The sequence below is a fragment of the Arachis ipaensis genome, chromosome B7, assembly GCF_059453495.1.
Source record: "Arachis ipaensis isolate K30076 ecotype BB chromosome B7, ASM5945349v1, whole genome shotgun sequence".
Lineage (NCBI taxonomy): Eukaryota > Viridiplantae > Streptophyta > Magnoliopsida > Fabales > Fabaceae > Arachis > Arachis ipaensis.
The window spans coordinates 14,635,970-14,662,759 of NC_142442.1; the positions used below are offsets into that span (position 1 = coordinate 14,635,970).

At 29.8% G+C, this 26,790-nt stretch overlaps 2 protein-coding genes and 1 pseudogene across 16 annotated transcripts; 1 reads left to right on the forward strand and 2 right to left on the reverse strand.

Moving 5' to 3' along the window:
- Window positions 1-319: 319 nt before the first annotated feature.
- Window positions 320-946, reverse strand: LOC148550397 (uncharacterized). Its single transcript, XM_088494479.1, has one exon. It carries the CDS (start codon window positions 944-946, stop codon window positions 320-322), a length of 627 nt encoding a protein of 208 aa, XP_088350605.1.
- Window positions 947-2,355: 1,409 nt separating this feature from the next.
- Window positions 2,356-3,135, reverse strand: LOC148550398 (secreted RxLR effector protein 161 pseudogene; annotated as a pseudogene).
- An 11,261-nt stretch (window positions 3,136-14,396) lies between these two features.
- On the forward strand, window positions 14,397-21,166 carry LOC107609004 (senescence-associated family protein). 15 transcript variants are annotated; one of them, XM_016310819.3, is made up of 13 exons: window positions 14,397-14,673; window positions 15,745-16,137; window positions 16,740-16,871; window positions 17,176-17,249; window positions 17,708-17,784; window positions 17,887-17,958; window positions 18,650-18,718; window positions 19,329-19,375; window positions 19,456-19,585; window positions 19,696-19,764; window positions 19,871-19,974; window positions 20,385-20,460; window positions 20,569-21,166. In XM_016310819.3, exons 2-13 carry the CDS (start codon window positions 15,806-15,808, stop codon window positions 20,740-20,742), a joined length of 1,356 nt encoding a protein of 451 aa, XP_016166305.2. In that variant the 5' UTR covers window positions 14,397-14,673; window positions 15,745-15,805; the 3' UTR covers window positions 20,743-21,166. The 15 variants fall into 15 exon arrangements, with proteins under 15 accessions (XP_016166305.2, XP_016166303.2, XP_088349703.1 ...); XM_016310817.3 differs by having other exon boundaries at window positions 14,401-14,673; window positions 16,740-16,880; XM_088493577.1 differs by having other exon boundaries at window positions 14,401-14,673; window positions 16,740-16,880; window positions 18,686-18,718.
- Window positions 21,167-26,790: the final 5,624 nt, after the last annotated feature.

Genomic DNA, 26,790 nt, shown 5'->3' on the forward strand with positions numbered 1-26,790 from the left:
GGTTTCCCATGTAGAGGAACATCTTACTTTGGCTTGTGGTTTGGATCGTAAGGAATCCCTGCATTACATTAGATACATGAGTTGTAGCACCAGAATCAAGCCACCAAGAATTATGAGAAATGTCAATTAAATTTGATTCATAAGTACATACATATGTTTCAAATATACCTTTCTTTTCGAACCATGCCTTACGTTTAGGACAATCCTTTTGGAAATGTCCTTCCTTCTTACAGAAATGACACTGTTTTGTATTGGCATGTCCTTTCTTCTTAAAATTCTTGGGCTTTGTCTTTAATTTCTTTTCTGATTTGCCAGCTCCTTAAACCAAGTTGACAGAATGACCACCACAATTCTTAAGTCTATTTTCTTCCTGTATGAGCTTTCCAATCAATTCATTAATGTCCCATTTTTCCTTCATGACATTATAAGTAATTTGAAAAGCTCCATATTCAGAAGGTAATGAGTTCAGAATGAATTGCATCATAAAGGAGTCATCAACTGTCATACCCAGTGACTTTAATTTTGCAGCAATATTAGTCATCTCAATAGTATGCTCTTGCATGCTCTTAGACCCATCAAACTTCATGGTCGTGAGCTGTGACATTAATGTAATGGCGAGTGACTTATCAGCAAAACGGAAGCGGTCTTCCACAAATACAAGATATTCTTTAGCACTTTCTGTTTGTGGAAGGGTAGTCTTAATATTGCTTGCAGTAGTCATTCGCATAAACATAAGGCTTAATCTGTTAGAACGTTCCCATGTCTTAAGTGCATACTTTTCATCCTCATCATTGTCATCAGTGACAATGGGTTTCTCTTCTAAAAGTGACAAGTCAAGATCCAAAAGACCTAAATGGAACTTCACTTGTTCACTCCATTCAGAGAAGTTTAAACCATTAAACATGGTAACAGATGAAGCTTGCGAATGAATTGAAATACCTGTCATTTAATATGCAATGCTCATATTAAGTTTAATTTTATCATCTACTCAGATTACAGAACATAACAAGCATATTACAGTTTACCTTTGGGTAAAATTCTATAATATACTAACATATTAACATACAAATAAATGCCATATTTATCATACTTGAAGATTAAAATTCTCTGTCAAATACATATACCATCTTTGGACAATACATATATCTGACCCAAGAATAATAATTTTTCTCGTTCAAGTCTATTAATAATAGAAGAGATTTCCTTTGGGTAAATCTAATTCTAAAATTAATTAACACATTATTAAATATACTGGCATTTTACGTTATAACTTGGTCACTTTGGTGTATACAAGCAATAAATAATCTAAATAAATTTAATACTATAAATAAAATATTTATAGACTTTTCATAAAATTAGAGTACATTACGTACTCAAAATAATTTCATAATTGTCATTAATACTAAACTTAAACTCAAGATTAAATTCATACATGAATATAATTTATGATCAAATTAAAATATTCAGAAGAAAACATATAGAACATATACAACCACAAATATGCAGTTTTGATGGCATGAAATTTAAAACCCACTTAATTAAAATCCAATTGTAAATAATTAATCAGAAACATGAAACACCGTGGATATCATAATTAGATCAAAGAAAATCACATACTTTCAAAACACATGCTCTGATACCACATGTAAACTTATTTTAGCGGAAGCATTAATTAGGATCTTAAAAGTTGTGATTTTCATACCTGAATTGGTTGCCATAACAAGTCCTGATTACGGTAGAGTTAAACTTTAAGATTGATTTTGCAAAGTTTTGGTTACAGTAGAGTTGATCTTCAACACTGGTTTCTCTCCCTTTTCTTTCCTTCAGACGTTCATCAGGATGACAGTTTCACGGTATTTTCAGTGAGTGAAAACTGTAAAACGTTGTGTGTATTGAGGCAGAGAGAGGACCACCTTTTATGTGTTATTATCTTTAAATTTAATGCGTCCATCAAACATTAGAATTAACGGATGAGATTAAATCATTAATAGTTTATAGATAATTACAATTAGGCCACAACAGAAGTTTAAATTACAATAAACTTCTAACATTCTCCCACTTGGCCTAAGTGTAATCATATTTTCACACATTACATAATTGTTTTAATATGGTAAAATACTTTGTGTGAGTTATGGCAGTCATGCATTTAATATGAAATACATTTCTTTCCATATACTACAACCACTAGCATCTTACTACACAAGCTACATAAATAACACAATTTTATATCGGTCCCATCAAATTTCTAGATCATTATGTTATAACTCATACAATAATATTACTTTAACTAGAAACAACAAACTATCAATGTTCAAAAAATACATAAATAAACATAGTGAGCTCAGAGTGTTAGCATCATTCAGAAGAACCAAGACCCATTCTATGTACATGTTCCTTAAATGTCTTTGGTTGCAATCCTTTAGTCAATGGATCAGCAATCATAAGTTCTGTTCTAACATGTTCTATGGACACTCTTTGTTTCCGAACTTCCTCCTTAACGCCAAAGTACTTTATTTCCATATGCTTGGCACCTTTAGAATATCTATCATTTTTTGAGAAAAATACTGCTACAGAATTATCACAATAAATTTTCAATGGCCTAGCAATTGAGTCAACAATGCCAAGTCCTGAAATGAAATTTCGCAGCCATAAAGCTTGATTTGTAGCTTCAAAACATACTACAAATTCTGCCTCCATAGTAGATGTTGCCACAACGCTTTGCGTGGAACTTTTCCATGATATGGCAGCTTCTCCAAATAAGAATAAGTAGCCAAATGTAGACTTTCTTGTGTCAGCACATCCACCAAAATCTGAATCTGAGTAACCAATTACTTCTAATTGGCTAGACCTTTTGTACATGAGCATATAATTCTTTGTACCTTGAAGATATCTTAAAACCTTCTTTGCAGCTTTCCAATGATCCATTCCAGGATTACTTTGATACCTTCCAAGCATTCCTACTGCAAAGCTAATGTCCGGTCTTGTGCAAGTTTGCACATACATAAGACTTTCCACTACAGAACTATATGGAATTCCTTCCATTTGCTTCCGTTCTATGTCATTTTTTGGGCATTGCATAAGACTAAATTTGTCCCCTTTTTGAATTGGTGTAATTCCTGCAGAACACTTTTCCATGTTGAACCTCTCTAGAACTTTATTTATATAGGCCTTCTGAGACAATCCTAACAATCCTTGCGATTTATCACGAAAAATTTCAATTCCTATCACATAGGATGCCTCTCCCATATCTTTCATTTCAAAGTTTCTAGAAAGATATTCTTTAGTCTCACGCAACATTCCCAAATTATTTGTTGCAAGCAAAATATCATCAACATATAAGACTAGAAAGATAAACTTACTCCCACTGACCTTTCGGTATATGCATACATCAAAAATATTTTCTTCAAAACCGAAAGATAGAATGGTATTATTAAACTTAATATACCATTTTCGTGAGGCTTATTTTAGTCCATATATTGATTTCTTAAGTTTACACACCATACGACCTTTTCCTTCAGTTGAAAAACCTTCAGGTTGATCCATATAAACTTCTTCATCAAGATTACCATTCAGAAAGGCAGTTTTTACATCCATTTGATGTAACTCTAAGTCATAATGAGCCACATGTGCCATAATGATACGCAATGAATCTTTCTTAGAAACAGGTGAAAATGTTTCTTTATAATCAACACCATTCTTTTGAGTAAATCCCTTAGCAACAAGTCTAGCTTTATATCGTTCAACATTGCCTTTTGAGTCTCGCTTAACTTTGAAGACTCATTTACAACCAATACATTTAGCACCTTCTGGCAATGCAACAATATCCCAAACTTTGTTATCTTCCATGGATTTTAACTCTTCTTTCATAGCATCAATCCATTTTTCTGAATCATCACTATTTATGGCTTGTGTAAATAAAACTGGATCTTTAGATATTCCAATATCTTCTTCTTGTAAATAAGTCTCATAATAGCTTGGAATAGCTGACTTTCTTTTCCTTTGAGATCTCTTCAATGGTATTTCTTGAGATTCATTTCTTTCTGATATTTGTGAGTTAGTTTCTTCATTGGGAGCATTATCATTCAAATCTTGTTCATCACTATTAATGTGTTCAACAATAGTTGGAACAACTCTTTGAGTAGGTGTGGATAAAAGAACACTAACATGTATAGGAACATTAACTTTAATTTCCTTTATTTCTACATTTTGATGATTTTTACTCCCACTAACTTCACCATTTTCAAAGAATTTTGCATTACCAGTTTCTACAATTCTTGGACTATGGTTTGGACAATAAAAAATATACCCTTTAGACTTCTCTGGATAGCCAATAAAATAGCCACTCACTGTTCAAGAATCTAATTTCTTTTCTTGTGGATTAAATATTCTTGCTTCTGCTGGGCAACTCCAAACATGTAAATGCCGTAAACTGGGTTTCCTATTAGTCCATAACTCAAAAGGAGTCTTTGGAACAGCTTTACTAGGAATTCTATTTAGCAAATACATGGCAGTCTTTAATGCATACATCCACAAGAATTTGGGTAAAGCAGAATTGCGCATCATACTTCTAACCATATCCATTAACGTTCGATTATGCCTTTCTGCCACACCATTTTGTTGTGGTGTGTATGGCATTGTGTATTGTGCACATATGCCATGTCTTTCTAGAAGTTTTACAAATGGACCAGGACATTGTCCTGTTTCATTATGTTTTCCATAATATTCACCACTTCTATCTGACCTAACAACTTTTATCTTTTTGTCTAATTGCCTTTCAACTTCTTTAATATAAATCTCAATAGCATCAACTGCTTGAGATTTTTCTTTAAGCAAATAGACATATCCATAACGTGAAAAGTCATCAATAAAAGTGATGAAATATTTTTCCACCAATAGATGGAGCATCAAAAGGTCCGCATACATCAGTGTATATAATTTCAAGAAACTGACTACTTCTTGTGGCACCTTTCTTGTTTTGTTTGGTTTGTTTTTCCTTAATACAATCCACACATAAACCAAGACCAGTAAAATTTAAATTTTATAAAATCTCATTCTTTACTAATCTTTCTATTCTTTCCTTGAATATGTGACCCAAGCGTTTATGCCACAAAAATGCAGTATTTTCTTTAGGTGTATTTGGCCTAACTACATCATTCTGGTACTCAATAAGTAAAGATTCAGAAAATTGATCAAGAAGTTTTAATTTATACAAGCCATCAATTAAAACACCATAACCAACAATATTAGAATTTTTAAATAAATTAAAACAACCATGTCCACCATTAAAAGAAAAACCACAATTGTCCAACTTTGAAATAGAAATTAAATTCCTAGACATTGAAGGTACATAAAGAGTCTTAGGTAAATCTAAATGAAAGTTTATATCCAAGACCAAACGATAAGTTCCTATTCCTTCAATTGGCGCTTTCACACGGTTTCCCATGTAGAGGAACATCTTACTTTGGCTTGTGGTTTGGATCGTAAGGAATCCCTGCATTACATTAGATACATGAGTTGTAGCACCAGAATCAAGCCACCAAGAATTATGAGAAATGTCAATTAAATTTGATTCATAAGTACATACATATGTTTCAAATATACCTTTCTTTTCGAACCATGCCTTACGTTTAGGACAATCCTTTTGGAAATGTCCTTCCTTCTTACAGAAATGACACTGTTTTGTATTGGCATGTCCTTTCTTCTTAAAATTCTTGGGCTTTGTCTTTAATTTCTTTTCTGATTTGCCAGCTCCTTAAACCAAGTTGACAGAATGACCACCACAATTCTTAAGTCTATTTTCTTCCTGTATGAGCTTTCCAATCAATTCATTAATGTCCCATTTTTCCTTCATGACATTATAAGTAATTTGAAAAGCTCCATATTCAGAAGGTAATGAGTTCAGAATGAATTGCATCATAAAGGAGTCATCAACTGTCATACCCAGTGACTTTAATTTTGCAGCAATATTAGTCATCTCAATAGTATGCTCTTGCATGCTCTTAGACCCATCAAACTTCATGGCCGTGAGCTGTGACATTAATGTAATGGCGAGTGACTTATCAGCAAAACGGAAGCGGTCTTCCACAAATACAAGATATTCTTTAGCACTTTCTGTTTGTGGAAGGGTAGTCTTAATATTGCTTGCAGTAGTCATTCGCATAAACATAAGGCTTAATCTGTTAGAACGTTCCCATGTCTTAAGTGCATACTTTTCATCCTCATCATTGTCATCAGTGACAATGGGTTTCTCTTCTAAAAGTGACAAGTCAAGATCCAAAAGACCTAAATGGAACTTCACTTGTTCACTCCATTCAGAGAAGTTTAAACCATTAAACATGGTAACAGATGAAGCTTGCGAATGAATTGAAATACCTGTCATTTAATATGCAATGCTCATATTAAGTTTAATTTTATCATCTACTCAGATTACAGAACATAACAAGCATATTACAGTTTACCTTTGGGTAAAATTCTATAATATACTAACATATTAACATACAAATAAATGCCATATTTATCATACTTGAAGATTAAAATTCTCTGTCAAATACATATACCATCTTTGGACAATACATATATCTGACCCAAGAATAATAATTTTTCTCGTTCAAGTCTATTAATAATAGAAGAGATTTCCTTTGGGTAAATCTAATTCTAAAATTAATTAACACATTATTAAATATACTGGCATTTTACGTTATAACTTGGTCACTTTGGTGTATACAAGCAATAAATAATCTAAATAAATTTAATACTATAAATAAAATATTTATAGACTTTTCATAAAATTAGAGTACATTACGTACTCAAAATAATTTCATAATTGTCATTAATACTAAACTTAAACTCAAGATTAAATTCATACATGAATATAATTTATGATCAAATTAAAATATTCAGAAGAAAACATATAGAACATATACAACCACAAATATGCAGTTTTGATGGCATGAAATTTAAAACCCACTTAATTAAAATCCAATTGTAAATAATTAATCAGAAACATGAAACACCGTGGATATCATAATTAGATCAAAGAAAATCACATACTTTCAAAACACATGCTCTGATACCACATGTAAACTTATTTTAGCGGAAGCATTAATTAGGATCTTAAAAGTTGTGATTTTCATACCTGAATTGGTTGCCATAACAAGTCCTGATTACGGTAGAGTTAAACTTTAAGATTGATTTTGCAAAGTTTTGGTTACAGTAGAGTTGATCTTCAACACTGGTTTCTCTCCCTTTTCTTTCCTTCAGACGTTCATCAGGATGACAGTTTCACGGTATTTTCAGTGAGTGAAAACTGTAAAACGTTGTGTGTATTGAGGCAGAGAGAGGACCACCTTTTATGTGTTATTATCTTTAAATTTAATGCGTCCATCAAACATTAGAATTAACGGATGAGATTAAATCATTAATAGTTTATAGATAATTACAATTAGGCCACAACAGAAGTTTAAATTACAATAAACTTCCAACACAAACCTCCTAGCTTCTCCGGTGTCTGTACCAGTTCCCACTTTACAAGGGCCATGTCAGGTTGACCATCATCCTTCCCCCAAAAGAACCTCCTCTGCAAAGATATAATTCTTTGTGCAACCGCGTTAGGCATCTTGTATAGACTCAGGTAATAAACAGGCAGGCTACCGACTTAATAAGTACCAACTTACCCGCCTTACTAAGGATCTTTACTTTCCACAAGCTGAGTTTCTCTTCCACCTTTTCTATAACTGGTTTCCAAGTTTTTACCAAATACGGATTCGCTCCTAAGCTAATACCAAGATACCTTACCGACAGAGCTGCCTCTTGACAACCTAGTAGCTGGCACATTCGGTTAACCCACTCTTGGCTGCAGTTCACTAGTATCAAGTAGAGATGTCAATGGGGCAGGACGGGGGCGGGGGATGCCTCCCTACTCCCCATCCCCGCCCTCAGATTTACTCCCCATCCCCGCCCCATTTTTCGCCGTAGGGGAAAATTGCTCCCCATCCCCATTCCCCACGGAGCCCCATTCCCCACGGAGCCCCATTCCCCGCGGGGACCCCATTCCCCATCTACGTAATAGTTCTAACTAATTTTTAATTTCCATATGAATAGAGCTACAAGTATCTATCTTATACAAAAACTGCAAGATTTTATACAAAAAGTCTAAATAACACGATGGTGACTTCTTTCGAAATAACGCAATGGGGAGACGCAACGATGAGCCAAAGAAAAAAGCAGTGAACGAGGTGGGAGACGCGACAACAGAGAGGAGAATGGACACGACGGCAGAGTTACAAAAAAGAATGCCGCAAATAGAAATTACGACACGGTAAGGGTGATGGCACGGTGAGGTGTGACGATGCGGTGAGAAGGGTGACGAGGGGGTGGCTGCAGAGAGGTTTGATGGAGTATGGACAGCTTTAGGGATCTCTGAATTGAAGAGAGGTTATGCAAATAAAGATTAGGAGTTTTGGGTTTCTATATATATGTGTGTGTGAGAAATGACTAAAAAACATATATGAGAAATAAACTATTAAGGATAATTCAAGGAATGCATAAACTTCGGGGAATAGCGGGGACGGGGCGGGGATCCCCGCTCGGGTCCCCGCGCCTGCTTCAGGGGAATTTTGTCCCCCATCCCCATCCCCGCGGGAAAAATTCCCCATAATCGGATCCCCATTCGGGACAGTCCCCGCAGGGATCCCCGCGTCTCGGAGAATTTTGCCATCCCTAGTATCAAGTTAGACTTCTCAAAATTAATGCTCAAACAAGACATCATTTCAAAGCACCTCAGACTTTTCTTTTTTAAAATTAATCTTTAAAAAAAATAAAATACCCTTTTAGAATAAAAATTAAAATACTCTTTGAGAATAAATATTTTTTAATTATATTAAAATTATAAATTTAAAAAATTACTAAAATACCCTTGTAATTAATTTTTATAAGAACACAATAAGGTTTGAATGTTACTAAAAATACTAAAGTAATTTTATAAGAACTAATTCGTATTATTTAATTGTATTAGGAATTAAAAATTTAAAATAATTTTAAAAATATTAAAATACTTTTATTTAATTTTAGTCTTTTAGGATTAATCTTGGAAATAATAAAATACTCATTTAAGATTAAAGTTGTTTAATTATGTTTAAAATTTTATATTATAATTTTAAAATATTAAAATATTTCTTTACAAAAAATATATTTAACTATTTTTGTTTGTTTCATTCTTTATATTTATCTTAAATAAAAAAGATATTAAGACATAACTCAATTTTATACACACTTTACACTAAATATAATACAAAAAACTATGTAGTTTCTGTCGTCTTTTTTTTTTATCTTCGAGTCTTTCTCTTAGTATTAGTCTATCATTCAGACGTAGTGTAATAATTTTATTTATATTTAAGAAGCTACGTTTAGCTTTAGATAGATAAATAACTAATGAGATTATTATTATTATAATATGTTTGTTTGTTTTTTACGTAAGTATATTTATTTTTTTAGTTAAATTTATATAATACAAAATTTTTTATCATTGTGTTTATATTTAGGATAAAATACATAATTAAATTAAACCCAAAATAATATTACATAATTCACCCAAAAAGAAAAAACGTTACATGGATCACCCAAGTGCATATTTCTATATAAATCGAACGAGATTCATTTGATTTATAAATTTCTATAGTAAATTAGTTAGAGTCGATTCATGCATGCATGTCAGCCACCCAATAAATCGAATCAGTTACAATGGGAATTTACAAATCAAATGTATCTCATTCGATTTATATTGAAATATGTACTTGGGTGATCTGTGTAACGTTTTTCTTTTTGGATGAATTGTGTAGTATTATTTTAGATTTGGTTTAATTATGTATTTTATCTTTATATTTAATAGTATAATTTTGTTTCACACAAAATAAAATTATTATATGTTTGTTTGCTTTTTAAGTGAGTATATATGTTTTTTTTAATTAAATTTATATAATACAAAATCTTTTATCATTGTCTTCATATTTAATGTTATAATTTTATTTCGCATAAAATAAAATTATTATATATTTGTATATATATATATATATATTAAATTTATATAACATAAAATTATTTATCATTGTGTTCATATTTAATATTATAATTTTTTTTACACAAAATAAAATTTATTTAAATTTTAATATTATATACATAATATATATTTATATTAATTTTTCTAAAATTCTAATATATCTTTTTTTTCTGATTTGGTGTATGAATTTTCAACTTATTTCTTATGTATTATTTATTTTAAGTCTAAAGCGGTAAAGGCCAGTAATTTTTTTGTACAGACATGTTATAATTAATATTCATATGCTATTTTTTTTTTTGGACTTCAACCCAATATCTAAAACTTACAAAAAAAACTAAATTTTATAAAAAAAAATGGTTAACCTCGTTAACAAGTTGCATTTTTAAATCCAAACCATTCAAATAAAATATAATAAATAAAAAATTTAGATTTAACGAACTAACAAGATGTGCAACACTTCATACTTAACAAAAAACATTTAAAGATGAGCCAAAATTAAAGGACATACGAAAAACGTTTTTAAATTTTGGTTTAGGAAAAGGTATTAGAATTTTCTTTTTTAGTAAAAAATAGGATTTCTTCGTTTGAAGGATTTTTTTTCAGAAATAAAATAAAAAAAATTCATATTTCTCAAACATCATTTTTAAACTTTAATTTCTTAAATATGGTTTTTTTTAGAGTTAGTTCGCCGCATTCCCAGCGAACTCCCTTTAAATATTTTAAATCTCACGTTTTTAATCCATTTTAATATATTATCATTATCATCTACAAACAGTATATAGGAATACACAAAAATACATAGACAACAAGTATAGTTTCTTCAAAAAAAATTTTAATTATAAGTTAAAAAAATAAGTCATATTTAACCGTGACAACCATTATCATCGTCTCCATAAATATACAGCTACATCGGACTAAACTATATTTAACAAGGATTTTTTTAATTATAAGTTATATTTTATTTTGAAAAAATTTATTTATATTTTTTAAAATTTATTTCAAAATAAAATACGACTTATAATTAAAAAAATACTTGTTAGATATGACTTATTTCAGTGTTCTTCTGTATTTTTGTAGACGATGATAATGGTTGTCATTGTTAAATATAGTTTATTCTTTTTAATTTAGAATTAAAAAAATTATTGAAAAAGTCATACTTGTTTTTGTGTATTTTTGTGTATTCCTATATACTCCTATATACTATATACTATTTATCGATGTATATACTATTTAGAAATGATGATAATGGATTAAAATAAATTAAAAACGTGGGGTTTAAAATATTTAAAAAGAGTTTGCCGGGTGCTGCAAATTTGTTCTAAACAAAAAAAATTGTATTTGGGAAATTAAAATTTAAAATGATGTCTAGAGAAATATAGATTTTTTTTATTTTATGTTTGAAAAAAAAATCCTCCGTTTGAAAGATGAATTTCAAAAAGACCATTACAAACACTATAGTATAATAGATCGCTGATGCAAAACAGGAAAAAAAAAAAAAAAGCTCTGACTAACATTACAATTTACAAATCTAAATTGAAACAGAATAACTAAACAAAATAAAACTAATACTACAAGTAAAAAATGATCAATTAAGAATTTATAAATAAAAAACTAAAATCTCTTGGCGAATAATAGAACTTGAAACCATGTTTGAGAAATTTGTAAAATAGTGAATCAAGATAGAAGAGATAAATCAATCAAGAAATTGAATTCGCCATCACCAATTAAATTAGAAAATTAATCTCTAATTTGCAGAATGATCATAATATTACAACATTACTACCACAATAAAAATACTCCCCAATGGATAAAAAAAAGAATGGCACAAATTAGTCTAAAAAGGTGCAGATTGACCAGAAAATGGTACCAAAAAAGGTACAAATATTATGGAAGAATCATCACATGGCAAGACAATCAAGACATTGCAAAATAGAATTAGTTTATTAACCTGACATCAATTTTTTTTTTGTGGATTTGGACATCAATTATGATTGAGAAGAGGTAACTGCAGCTGGGCCTTTGGCCCGTTACCTATCAAAAAATAAAAAATTAAAAAGAATAGGTAATTGCAGAAATGATTGTTCCCTAGAAAATGGAAAATTTTTTCTCTATTTTTTTAATAATTGAGAGAAAAAAATGTGATTTTTTATTATTAATTTTATAAATAGAATAAAAAAATAAATATAAAAAAATAATAAAATATTAAAAATTACATTTACATTCTCAATTTTTTTAATAATTGAGAGAATTTATTCTCTAAAAAAATGTTCGTTAGTCTATTAGTCCATATAAAAAAACTTGTCTTAGTGTTTGTTTGGGCGCCATTAGTTTGATAAAAAAAATCTTTTTAATAAAAAAAGATTTTTTTTTTATTTTTTAGCGTGTTTGGCAAATTTTGAGTAGTAAAAGTAAAAACACTAGAAAAATCAGAAAAACATCTTTTTTGAGAAGCTGTAATTTACATTTTTTTTAAAAGATTTTCTTTTCTTAAAAAAAAGATGTTTTTTATGTAATAAACAAACAAAAAAATACTTTTATATTGTTATATCCAAACATAATTGATAGATAAAAATATTTTTTTACATGAGATACCCAAACATAAAATTACTTTTACTTTTCCATAAGATCATTTAAAAAAAATAATTTAAAAAAAGATTTTTTTTTAAAAGCTCACCCAAACAAACCCTTAGGCTAGCTCTTTTTTTAATCTTTGAACTAAAATTACTTATACTTGTACAAACAAATTTTACTTTATATAAATTGAGGATATATCATATAAGATGTGATACTAACTTATTATATTAGCATGTTTTATCTTTTTAAGGTGACAAGTTATCCTATAATGAATAAAAAGATTAATTTAATTTACAATTTTAGGTATTATTTTTTAAACGAATTCCAATCTAACAATATATAAAAGATTGATATTTTAATACTCCCACCCGTCTTAAATATTAATTATTTGTTCTATTACCTGTTTTATTATCAGTATGTATTTATTTTATGTATCATTACAAACTTATATCGATAGATATTTAGAGACTCATATTCATCTCAAATATGATACAATTTGTCTTTTTCTATATGATATCTCTTCTATCTATCTGAAATATAACCAATAATCTATAAAAGATAAAATATTAAGTCCTAAAAATACTATATAAATTTTAGATATACACATTATAATATTTTAAACAATCTTAAAAAAAAAATCGAAAGTCGTCAAACTAAATTCATCCATTACGATACCCTAACTCAAGTATTCATTTGTGGATCTTCCAAACAAATACAAAAAGCAACAAAAGCGAGGCAACCACTATTTATATTGGTCCCAACCCATACAATTATAATCAGCTAAAAATTTGCCATGCCCAGCAAGACATAGCAGCGGCTGCGGATCTTTTATCCAATATGGATTGGGACGATGAAGTGTTGAAAGTGCCATTTACCCATCTTGTCCCACAAAAGAACAAAATTTAATTTTGATATATTAATAATATAAAATATTTTATTTCATCGTATAATTATATATGTTATTTTAAATTATTATTTACGTAATTAACATAAAAAATAATTATTTTTATAAAAATTATTTTTAATATAAAAATAAATATAATATTTTAATTAAATATTAAAATTTAAAGTAAATTATAATATTATAAATATGGAGAAAATATAGATACAATACAAAAAAAATCTGTTGCTACAGCTTTTTTTTTTTTTACCAAAGATACGAAGACTCGAACATAGGAGACTCGAACTCACAACCTCTTAATTGAGTATGGAGAGTCTATGCCATTTGAGCTATTATTCATTAACCTGTTACTACAGCTTAATACGTGTTTAATATGTATTTTTTATATTGGTTAAAATATTAATATGTGTCTAATATGTATTTTGTGTATTGATTCTCTAGTTGTAATTATATTAAATAATTTTTTTTAACAAAAATATTATTTTTATTAATATAATATTAACATAATTAAATATATTATATTTAATATAAAAATAAATATAATATTTTAGTTAAATATTAAAATTTAAAGTGAATTACAATATTATAAATATGCAAAAAATATGGATACAATACAAAAAAAAATCTGTTGCTACAGCTTAATACGTGTTTAATATGCATTATGTATATTAGTTAAAATATTAATATGTGTCTAATATATATTTTGTGTATTGATTTTCTAGTTGTAATTACATTAAATAATTTTTTTAACAAAAATATTATTTTTATTAATATAATATTAACATAATTAAATATATATAAAATTATTTTACACTAGTAGTGGAAGTGACCTGCATCAAAATTAAATTGAAAAAACAATTCCCATTTATGAAGTGACGTGGACATTCATTTCACCCCTCACATGTTCCAGTATTCCACTGTGACTCTTTGTCTCCATTCCATTTCTCATTCTTTCTTCTGTTCGTTGTTGGCCTTCAAAGGACCACACCCTCTCCTTGTGGCTCTCAATTCTCTTCTCCAATTTTCTTGGCCTTCACACTCTCTTCTTTCATTTTCTTACTCTCTCTTTCACTCCATCAACCTAATTTATTAGCTGCTGCTTCTTCTCCTTCCGCACAAATTCCCTCTCTTTTTGTTTCCATAGGTAATTTCCCCATCTTCCCTTTTCTTATTGCTTCCCCAATTTATCTTATGAATTGTTGCTGTTCTTTGTTTCGATGATTCTCTAATTTTGCTAGTGTGGTGTTGTAGTGGTGACTCTGAAATTTGAGTGAACTTGAGATGTGGCTTTTGTATCTGAATAGTTGGGAAAATTTATCTGCATTTGAAGTTTTAGCTTCAAACTGGAATTACTTGTGATCATAGTAGTATTAATTGATTGATTGATTTCATTGAATAATCACTTCAGGATGATATAGAGAAATGATGAGGTGAATCACATGCTGATCTGCACTACGGTTTTAGAAAATGAAATATATATTTATATACTTCAACTATAAATAACTGTTTGTGGAAAATTTCAGACTTGCCAACTAGATGTAGCTGCTACCTGTTAGGTAGTATTTCAAGCATTTGATACTATCTTTGCCGCTTGCATTTTTCAACATCTAAATGTTGGAAAAATATTATTAAAATCTAGGGTATTAGATGTAAGTTGCTTTGGATTAATTTCTGGAAATTCTGGAGAAATGAGCTACATACTGTGTTTTTATTAAATGCATATTCTTTGAAGGAACATTTGGATGAGGTTGGGGCTAAGGTGCCCTTTGAAAAATTTATAAAAAGGGGTTAGGGAGATAAGGTGCAGATTGCTGCATAAACACTAACTATTATTAGTAAATATTTGAAACAACACAAAGTGAAACCAAACTTTCAAGATTGTCATAGGAGTGTTCTAAAAAGTCATGCTTAATGTTGAGTACCAGTTTTTTCGGCACTTGAATTACAAAATTAGTGGCATTGTGATTGGTATATATGATTCTCAACAATATAACACACAACTTCACTTATACTCTAATCTGTCAGTTTATTTTATCAATCAGACTCCAAATTGTATTTTCTTGGATACGAATTTGTCTCTGTATTTCTTTCTCACAATATGCATCTTTTTTAATGGAACTTGTAGTTCCTTAAAAAAATGGATTGTACTATCTACCATTTATAGGTAGGTTCTAAACTCTATGTCCTCATGCTCGTTTGTGATATTCTTCTGCAGAACTGAGATATTTCAAGTGTGATGAAGACCAGGCATACATGATTCTTTTCTTGATATTCTGATGGCACTTACTGCAAACAAAATTTCAAGTGGTCCTATTGTGACTCATAAAACAACTCTTTGTAGATCACACGAAAAACATTCTTCTTCCATGTCCACAAGGATCAACAGAATAAAGCCTCCAGGGCATGGATTAGAACATGGATATATGAACCAAAGATGTTTCCTCACAGGGAGATCAACCTTTCTCAATGACCGGATTTTGATCATCAATGGAAAATCAGATAGGTCAATCTCGAAAAAATATTCTATTTTATGTAAATCACCTGGAGCAAACAATACGGAAGAGAAGGATCGTGTTACAACTTATGATGACATTTCTGATTTAACTAGGTAATAGAATTAAAATATAATTAAGGGGAAAGTATATTTTTTATCTTTGAAGTTTGTCAAAAGTTTTAAAAATACGCTAAGTTTTATTTTGTTTCAATTTTGCCCAAAAAGTTATCGATTTGCATCAAATATACCCTGATAGCTAAATTTTCAAAAAATTAAGGACTAACCTAACAATAATGTATGACAACTATCTTTGGTTTGCTTGTATTGATAGTTGTTCTTGTAAAATTGTTGCTAAATTGGTCCTAAGTTTTTTGAAAAAATTAGCCATCAGGAGTATATTTGATGCAAATCGAAAACTTTTAGGATAAAATTGAAATAAAATAAAACTTAGGGATATTTTTGAAACTTTAGCAAACTTCAAGGACAAAAAAAATTACTTTACCCTATAATTAACCATCCTTCTACCATTTTAATTCTTCCGTACTTTCTTATGCCTGGCCTAGTACCCTTTAGTTATTGCATTTCAGTTGCCAATTCTATCGTATGTCAAACTAGCATTTATCTTTCTCCAACTTTTGATGATAGCATGTAAACTTATCACTATTTCATATTTGAGTATTCAAACTTAAATGTTAGAGATATTTTTCTGTGTACAGCAGACATACCAAAGATGAGAAAATTGATCGCATTCATTCTGTTCGTGGCTTGGCTGAAGCTTGTAAGTTCGTTCATAATGATGCAAAGTACGTCAATGAAAGGGCTCGCAATGACATTGTCTTGCTCTCACGGTACTTCCTGTAAGCTGTATTTAGTCCTATATTTTTTTGCTTGAAACATGCTCTAACTACTGTTCATCTAGCTGTCTTTTTATCACTATCTGATCAATTGTATAAATAATGTGTTTGGTCTAGATATTTTTATAATCATGGCTTGCAAATTTCGATATAGGACTTATCTGTAGCTGACTTAAATAATGCCTCTCACCTCAATGTCTATCCGTTTTATATATTGTATTTCCTATATACATATAAGAGTAAGAAATGTAATTGTGTCCTAGGCAACGAAAATAATTTTAAATTATTATTTTGTCAGAGGCATAATGAGGTTGGATGCTCGAGCGCGCCAAGATGTTGCTTTTCTAGGGACAGAATTTCTCAAGCTTGATGGTTAGCCAATTCATTTGTTTTAAGCAATGTGATATTGTACTGAAACACTGCATCCTTATTCATACAATGAAAGTTGAAATAAATGTTTCATTAGAAGTGATAGTTGTGTAAATATACTTTCTAAGTCTGTTGTATTTCATATGAGGACAGCAATGTCCACCCATAAACCTAGAGCATCCCCTCTGCCCAACCAAAAGAAATAAAGAAACAAATAAGTCAAATGAGATAGCAATTATATTTAGCAAGCACCTTCAGTTTGAAAAGAGATTACGTTATTACTTATCGAAGTGTTTTTCTTCGAGCATCTGGGGAATATTGAAGTGCTTTACAACAAAATTCCATGTGCATGGATCTTTTCTTCTTTTTATTGCTTCTGAAGAGGAAGGATTCAATAGGTGCATCATCTTTATGGATGATTCTATTCTTACATATATTTTTCTTCTTATTTTGCTGTGTAGCTCGGGCAAGAGAGGACACTGAGAAAATTGATCGTGATGTCAAGGAGAAAGCTAAACGGCTTAATAGCATTGCTGCTGTCTGTATCATCTAGAATCTTCACATTTTCTGATTGAAGATTGCAGATTGGTGGTATACTTGGTCCTGGTTTTTCACTCTTTCTTTTAAATGTACTGCGCAGATAATAAAAGATAAAGCTCGGTCCAGATTGAAAAGTGCTGCTGATGAGCATTGGAGTGATGGGGCCTTAGAGGTGAACCTTTTATCCTCTTAGTTTTCCTTTTTCATCCGAATGATATGCTTGATTAATATGATATAAGATTGTTATTGATATAATTTGTATCAAGTGATTTTGTCTTTGATACATTTCCTATCCCCTAGTCACTATTCTACACTCACGATTTGTTGGTTAAATGTGTCCTAATTGTTGACATAGAAGAGAAATTCTTTTACAATAATAATAATAATAATAATTAAATAAATAAACCTTTTGATTCCTGTCTTGCTGAAACTCCATTACTTCTATGGAATAAAGAAACAAATTCATGGGTGATCATAAATATGAAATCTGTCCTGCAATCTAATTGCATGGTTCGACTTAGGTATGCCTAGGGGGTGGTATGACTTGAAGCTCAGTCTTCCCTAGCTATTCTTCATCAAGTTAAAAACTAAAGTAGCCATATGGATACTTCGTATAATCCTGTAGTCCATTAATTAAGAATTCAAACAACTATAAAACTGTTTTCGTGATCAGTACAAATTATTTTGTCTTCCCTTGAGGAAATAAAAAGTGTTTCTTGTGTAAAACTATGACTATCCCATCCCATTAGATCTTAATATGAACCTCTAGATCCTTTTGCAAGATCGCAGCAAGAGAAACAAGTGTTTGATTGTCTATAGCCAAAAGTAGAAAACCCCTTTTGACATAACCTTTGAACTATCAGGCTGATTTACGTCTTGCTGATTTCCGTGCTAAGCAGCGTGCTATGGAAGATGCCCTTATGGCCTTGGAGGTAACATTTTATGCTCTACAACAGTGTTCACTTTGGAATTTTTTTTCTTTTCTACTAGGCTGCGTTTATTTACATGCACATGACATTGAAACATGGACACAGACACACAAGAACATATTTAACAGATGAGATATGGACAGAGACAGACATTGTGTCCTTGAACACTGAATTAGTGTATTTTGTGTCCTTTTTGTCAAGAAGGACACAAAGACACTGGACGGGGACACAATTTATTTTTTCTTTTTTCCTTTTATTGTCACTATTAATTTTTCATAATTATATTTTTTACCATTTTATTTTTCTTTCTAAATTGTGTGAAGAAAAAATTTAAAGTAAATTGGACTTTTATTATTTGTTCTATCTTATATTCAGTTTATTACCGAACAAAATATAGAAGAACTAATTTTTGTGTCTTTGTCCTTTGTGTCATGTTTCTAATGTCCTGTCTTGTCCTGTTCTCAAAACCAAACTCAGCCCTACTTATTGTTACTGACAGTTGGAACTATTCTGCTTAAAATGAATTGCTACTTAACTTGTTTTTGAAATATCATGCATATTTTGTTTGAGCTCCCAGTTAAGAAATTTATTTTGTATTATGTAAATATTGCAGTTCATAGTAAACATCCATGACATGATGGTGAGCAAGATGTATAAATTGTAAGTCAAGTAACTTCAAATGCCTTCTTCTATATAATAATAAGCACTGAAAATTTGTTTTCTGATGATATTGGGTGCAGTCCTCTACGTAGAGATAAAAGATCTCTTTCAGCTAATAATAGAAGAGGTCGTATAAGGCTTGAAAAGAATGGAAAATCTGTAAATTTCCTTCCCGGGGATGTGACCACAGAACGGATCGCTGCTCTTCAGGTCTTTTCGTGTTTGCTGTTTTATTTTCCTCATTAAGTATAGATCAATTTCTGTAACCGAATTGTATCAGGGAAAGTATCAATCATATGGTAAGATTTTAAGGTGAACAGGAAGCTTACTGGATTATGGCATCAGCACTATCTGAAGCAGATGGAATTGATTACACCGACCCTGAAGAGGTTTGATTCACTGTTTATTTTTTTTATTGTCTGATTCTAGTCACTAACTCAATATGCAAGTAATAAGCATTGATTTTTTTGCGCTTTTTTTTTAAAACTGGAACAGCTTGAGTTGTTGGTTACCACTCTTATAGACCTTGATGCAATGGATGGTAAACAAAGTGTATCGTTGTTGGCGGAGTGTTCCAGTTCTCCTGATGACAGTACTCGGTGAGCTTTGTCTGATATCGGAGTCTTTCAAGGAACATGATTGCATTGCCTTGTTTTTCTCCAAAAAGGATCAATTTTTTGGGCTAAAAATACCTTGCTTTAATTCAACTAGTATTAAAGATCAATTCTGCCATGAATAGAATTAGCTTGGTTGGCTTCATCATCGACACGTTTTGATCCTTCTGCTACAAAACAAAAGTTACATATTCTGAAATTATAAAATTTCCCTTTCACTATGTCGTACAATTCTGAAAATGCAATCATAACAATGCAAAAATCCCGTTGATTACTTGTAAAGAAATATATAGTGGTGGTACTGGTAGTAGTAGTAGTAGTAGGAGAAGAGAAACATTAAAAGCAACCTCAATCCATATTCTTTTATATTCTTTTCAAATGTTATGCGTTTCCAGACGAGCTTTAGCCAATGCACTAGCAGCAGCACCATCCATGTGGACTCTTGGAAATGCTGGGATGGGGGCACTGCAGGTTGGTATATGCAAATCTATCATCTGTACTTTCGACTACTGTCAACAGTTTCATTATTTTTTCTCCTTTTGGCAGATTGATTTTTATTGTCTTTGGTTCATGTTGCAGAGACTGGCAGAAGACAGCAACCCAGCCATTGCTGCTGCGGCATCGAAAGCTATTTATGAACTGAAAAAACAATGGGAAATAGAGGAAGGGGATAGCTGGAGGTTTATGATGGATGAAAGCATCATGGAAGGGAAAGAGAGCACAAAATCAGATAGTGAGGAAGATACCAGATGAAAAAATATATATGGAAACAAACATTGCATTGTACAGCATAGATGCATCCCACGGATTGGATTCTAACTAGTATATTAACCCCAACATGATCACTAGCAAGTGACCATTGTGCTCCTCTAAAAGGGTGTGTTTGTGAGTTCGAGGTTTAAAATTAAAAAGGAGAGCAGAGAAAGGTTTGTAGCTAGAATGATATTATTTTTCAAACTTTTCTATTCCCTCCTTTTTTTTTTCCTCCTCAACCAAGAACACACCCTAGGATACCATTAGATTGGTGATATGCGTAATAAGATGCAAAGCTTTCATCACAATTGCTTAGATTTCAATTTATAAATGTGCTTGTTTTCATGCAAGTGTTCTATATGTACAATGTACTAGATTAATTTCTTCCCACGGTGTTGGTTGATATAAACGTTATTATGGAAAATGGGATAGCCTGTTTCAACTTTTTTTCTGTGTGATTTAATTATTTTATTGGTCTCTATAGTTTTACTAAATTTATAATTTAGTTTTTATATTTTTTTTTCTTTCAATTAAGTTCTTATGTAGTTTTTTATTTTGTAGTTAAGTTTTTTTCATATCAAAAATCTTAAAATTAATTGAATATTTCTCTCAAAAAATGTGATAAAGATTTAGTTAGATTTTTAATTGTGGGTATTTTAATTTACAAAATAATATTCTGTTAACTCTAACATCTTTTACGCTAACAATCATCTAATTAGAAAATTAAAAGTTGTTAGGAATTTAATTAAAAAAATATATGGATTTAATTGTAAATTTGGTAAAACTATAAGAACAGAATGATTAAAACTTTTTTTTAAAAGAAACATATTGATTCATCACTGTTTTAAGAATTAAGACCATGTTTTGCCCAAAATATAACAAATCTTATGACCCGTAATGTGTGGTTAGCTTGATAAAATGAAAAATTACATCTTAGACAAAAAATAATACTTGGATATCGAAGAAAATAATTTTGTATAATTATTTGCTTAGATGACTTTACGGTACCAAATCATCCAAATGAAGCTCTTCTAATTTTCCTTCACAGTAACAAACTTTCGTCAACCCTCATTAATTTGAATCTCCCCCATTACACTATTCATGTCAAGCATTAATATAGAGAAACCCCAGTTAGGTGAGAGTGGGGGCAATCATTTTTTTTCTTTTATGTCATAATTTAACAAAAACCCTAATGATGGCTAGCAAACGTGGCTTTAATGCCGCCATCACCTTCCTTAAATTTGATTAATTAATTAATTAACTAATTGATCTATAAGTTGGGGTAGACTATTGTGATTAGATTACATGGTTAACGAGATTTTTTGCTTTTCTTAAATCTAAGAATGAGCTTTTCAAAAGCTAAAAGATAAAGGGTGAGACCAAAATAAAGCAAAAGGTGAAGGGGGGTAAGACTATGATCCCCACATAACATCATTTCCAATCTTTATTCAATTGCAAAAGTCCTTAAATCACTGTCACAGTGCCCCCAATTGATCCAACTCCCTTCCCTCCTTTTTCAATTCTCTTTTTCTTTCTTATTTAGAATTGTCATCATACCATCCACTATTTACACCGTTGTTCCATCATTCCCATTTCCCACCCTTCACTTTAGATTTTTTAATAGGCAGAATCCCAAGTTACCCCATCTCTTTTGTGTGTTCCCTGCTATCCTACCCAAGTATAAATATCTGATAAGGAAAAAGTTTTATTTCATTTACATATAATTTAATTTTGATTTATTATCATTTGCAAAGGTGAAATATACATAAATCTAATAGAAGATTTCCATTTAGTAAAAAAATAAAAAATAAAAAAAAGGATATATTTGGACACAACTACAGCTAACTGTAAATACGGGTATCATCCTCTCCAATAAAGAGTTATTTTTCACATACAAGCGTTTTCTCGTATAAGTCATACAAGTCATTTATATTCATTCACGTTTTTTTTTTTGTGCCTCTTCTTCTTCTTTCTCCGTGTCTCTTCTTCTTTCTTCGTGCCTCTTCTTCTTCTTCGTAATTTTTCTCTCTCGTTATCGCCGTTATCAACACCACATTTTCCTCCTCCTCCTCTTCGTCCTTTTTTTTATTAGAATTTCTTTTCTTCTTTTTTTTCTCTTTCTTCTCCATCATAAATTATCTCGTTGGTGAAGATAATAAATAATTCAGTTTTAGATTGTCAATTGAATCAGAACGAAATTGATTATTGTTTTGAATCCAATCAAGTGGCTAAGGTGTGGTTCAATTCAGAAAAAAAAATATAGCATTAGAGGAAACATTTTTCTGCAACAAATTTGGGTGTAGCACGAAGATATTTGGGTGTAACACAAAGATATTTGAGTATATTTTAAGAATTTTTAGGTGTATTTTTATTCTGATAAGTTCTGCATAATTCAAAACTCTTCCTCTTCCTCTTCCTCCTCATTTTCTATTGCTTCTTCTTTTTTTTTTTATCATCATCACCATCTTCTTCTTTTTTTTCTTATTCATCTTTTTCTTTTTTATTTTACCTTCTCAAGTTTCTTCTTATTTTACTCTCTTAACAAGAATAAAAACAAAAAAATCAAACAAATAAGAAGAAGAAACACATAATGCTGCAAATTTACTTGGAAGAGGATAAACTTATATTCATTTAACTAAAAGAAAGAAAGAAATAAGGAAAATTAGAAGAAGAAGAAAAAATGCAGTACTAAAGAAAATATTTTTCTGTATTTGCAGTAAATTTGGATGTAACACGAAGATATTTGAGAGTAATACGAAGATATTTGGGTGTATTATAAGAATTTTTTAGTGTATTTTTATTCTGATAAATTCTGCATAATTCAAAACTCTTCCTCTTCCTCCTCCTCATCTTTTCTTGCTTCTTCTTCTTCATCTTCTTATTTCGTTTTCTTATAATTTTTCTTGGGAGAAAAAATCAAACAAAGAAAAAAAAATACATAATGTTGCAAAATCAATAAAAAAATGAGGAGGAAAAAATGCAGCAGCAACAACAGTAATAAAAAAACAACAATGAAGATGAAACACGTGAAGAAAAGAGAGGAGAAATGCAAATAAGGAGAAGAAGAAGAAAGAGGAGGAGGAGAAGGAGACACGTGAAGAAGAAGCGTCTTCCATAATGGTGAGTGAGAGCGCGCTTTGGAAATGGTTGAGTGACGCGTGTGTTATCACGCTCCAGTTGGTGAATGTAGTTTTTGTTAGACTTGGTCCAACTTGTAAAACTTGTAAGCCAAAATGACTTGTATGTGTAGCATAACTCCCCCATAAAATCATATACTTACTATATGACAATCTTTTATTTTTGGACTTTACTAGGTAAACAATGATTTTTGTAAACAATGTGAATAATGAGCTCTAAAATTGGCCCAATAAAGTAAAAGTACACTACACCCCTAAATTATCTACCTAAATCTTAATATTAAGATAATCATCCGCACACCTAATAAATTGAACATCCAACATATCAATTGTTCGTATTGTTTAGTATTTTCATTATTTACCTATACTTTTTTAATTTTTTTAAGATTTAAATAAAATGTGTTTCTAGACATATATTAAGAGTATAATGATATTTTTTTTTTAATTTTTATGTATTTAATGTATTAAAAACTTTGTAACATATATTCCGTTCCCATTTGAGTTCACATAAATCGTTTAAACTATGACTTAAATAAAAAAGTCTTGCTAACATGTGTATGAAGAATTATAAATACAATCGTGTAATCTCTTAAAAGAGGAGGATTGTGTGTATCAAGTATCAACACAATGACCGTGTGAACATGTATAAAATTAAACTAATTATACTTTACTGTTTAACTTGGATTTTTAAGTGGATAAAGAAATCAAATAAAGAAATAAAAGAAAGAAAGGAATGCCTATCAACTCAACAGTATAATATGGAATTGACACATTTGGCCGAGTAATTTGGATGTTAGAGAATAAGTACTCGAAGGTAGAGCCTTAACTGCATTGAAGCAAGCAATGATGGCAATTTGAAAAAGGAAGAGGAGCTTAGTGAATAATGAACGTCATATTGTGGCATGTAAGAGCGTCATATTGAGATTAGAGAATTGAAATCAAGTATTATATTTGACTATCAGCATTAAAATTTTAGTATTAAAATATAAAATTTTAGTCCTTTTAATATTTTTAAAAAGTAGAAATATAAATTAATAATATTTTTTTAGAAAAATATTTTTATTTAACTTTTTAAATTATAAATCTACTATTCAATCTTTATATTTATCTTAAATTAAATATAATATTAAAATATAACTCAATGAATATATTTTACACTAATACAAAAATTTAATTTAATCTTTATTTTTCAGTATTTTTAAAATTTTTTAATTTTAATCTCCGTTGCAAAGGTGGCCACAGAACTAATTAAGTGGGCTTCGGTAACCTTTACATAGATGACTTACTAAGCCATTTTCATGGATAGTGGTGGGGCCCATCTTGCGCGTGAAATGGTCCAAACCAAATTCATGGAACTATAAAGCTGTCTTTGCTTGTCTAGTTGTCTTTATTTTATTTATTTATTTTGGAAATTTTTATTTAAGTAGAAAGAAAAGAAAAATTATACTAAATTTGCTGTATGTACGGATACCTGTATTTATTTCCCAATGGTAATCAAATAGAAGGGAAAAGAATCACAATTGTTGGACTGGTGTTGGAGAAAAGGAAAAATTATCTTTCTGCTTTTTCTTTTTCTTTTTCTTAATATTAATTTCATTTGATTATTATTGCTCTTGATATAATATTATAGTGTTGTCATTCATGATGTTAAGTGTTAACGGTATATTCTTTAGCAAATTAACTTTACAATTTTTTTAGCATAATTTATGACACAATTTGAACCAAAGGCCATTACTTTGGTTATATAGAAATGAGAGTAACTAATTATGACTGTAAAATCGTTTAAATAAAGTTTCAAATGAAAAATATTATATCGGCCTACAAATTACAATTTATTGATTATAGAATAAAATATAAATTTTACTTAAATTAGTTTTGGATGTATTTGGTAAAGTATGTGCTTTTCAAAAAATGTAGAAGTTATAATTAATAAATCAAAATAAAAACAATGTTTAATAAACATAGAGTACAAAAAATTATATTCTATAAAATTATTTTTAAAATTTAAAATAATTTTAATAGATATAATTTATAAAATTATATAAAACATTTTAATTTTAAAAAATACAAATTGACTTTAAAAAGTATCATCATAAATATTTTTATAAGTATACATAAATTTTAAAAAATAAAAGAATAATTACATAATATTTTAATTTATCAAATATTAAATAAAATATTTATACTTTAAAAAAATACAGACACCTCTCTAATCTCTAGTTGTCACATCTCATCCCCTTACTTTATATATGTATTATCCAAAAAACTGACTACCAGCTAATACTCTCATTCATGATCTTTATTATGTAAGTATGTAACCTTACAACTTATCCAATTCATTTTGGACACATAAATATGAAATGCAGAAGAAAATAAAAGTGTACATGAAATGTCATTACCAAATAATCAAATATGAGGCTATTATAGTGTCGACTGGCATTGAAACAGTTACGGATAAAGATAGTATTATGTCACTGCTGAGATCTACTTTAAGCCTTTAGCTAGCTACTAATAATAATGTTGCACATTGCTCATAATAATATTCAGTGAGTGAATATAACAATTGCACGTTCCGCAGGCCCTGCCTCTCTTTCCAATCACTTTAGAGACTTTGCTGTTCCTCAAAAACTTGAGCAACATCACCTTTTCTTAATCTCTCTCTAGATATATATTTTTAGGTTATCTTTGTTCTGTTTAATTTGTTTATAAACAGAAAATTTGGTAAAACTTTTGTTTCAAACCCCGCAAAGACCTTTTTGTTATATTTGAATTTCATTTAAAAAAAAAAACATAAAAATTATATCTATTATAATTCAATTCTCATACTAAATGTAAAGCTATGACTAATTTAAAAATATTCTTTTAGAAGCATGTCAGACCATAAAAAATATATTTTGAAAGATATTTATGA

What these genes read in the sequence shown, in the direction of transcription:
- LOC148550397 (XM_088494479.1), bottom strand. Translation starts at nt 946, where the DNA reads ATGACAGGTATTTCAATTCATTCGCAAGCTTCATCTGTTACCATGTTT.
- LOC107609004 (XM_088493568.1), top strand. Translation starts at nt 15,806, where the DNA reads ATGGCACTTACTGCAAACAAAATTTCAAGTGGTCCTATTGTGACTCAT. An exon ending in ATTACACCGACCCTGAAGAG is followed by an intron (nt 19,765 to 19,870) that starts GTTTGATTCACT and finishes AAACTGGAACAG; the next exon opens with CTTGAGTTGTTGGTTACCAC. An exon ending in TCTCCTGATGACAGTACTCG is followed by an intron (nt 19,975 to 20,384) that starts GTGAGCTTTGTC and finishes ATGCGTTTCCAG; the next exon opens with ACGAGCTTTAGCCAATGCAC.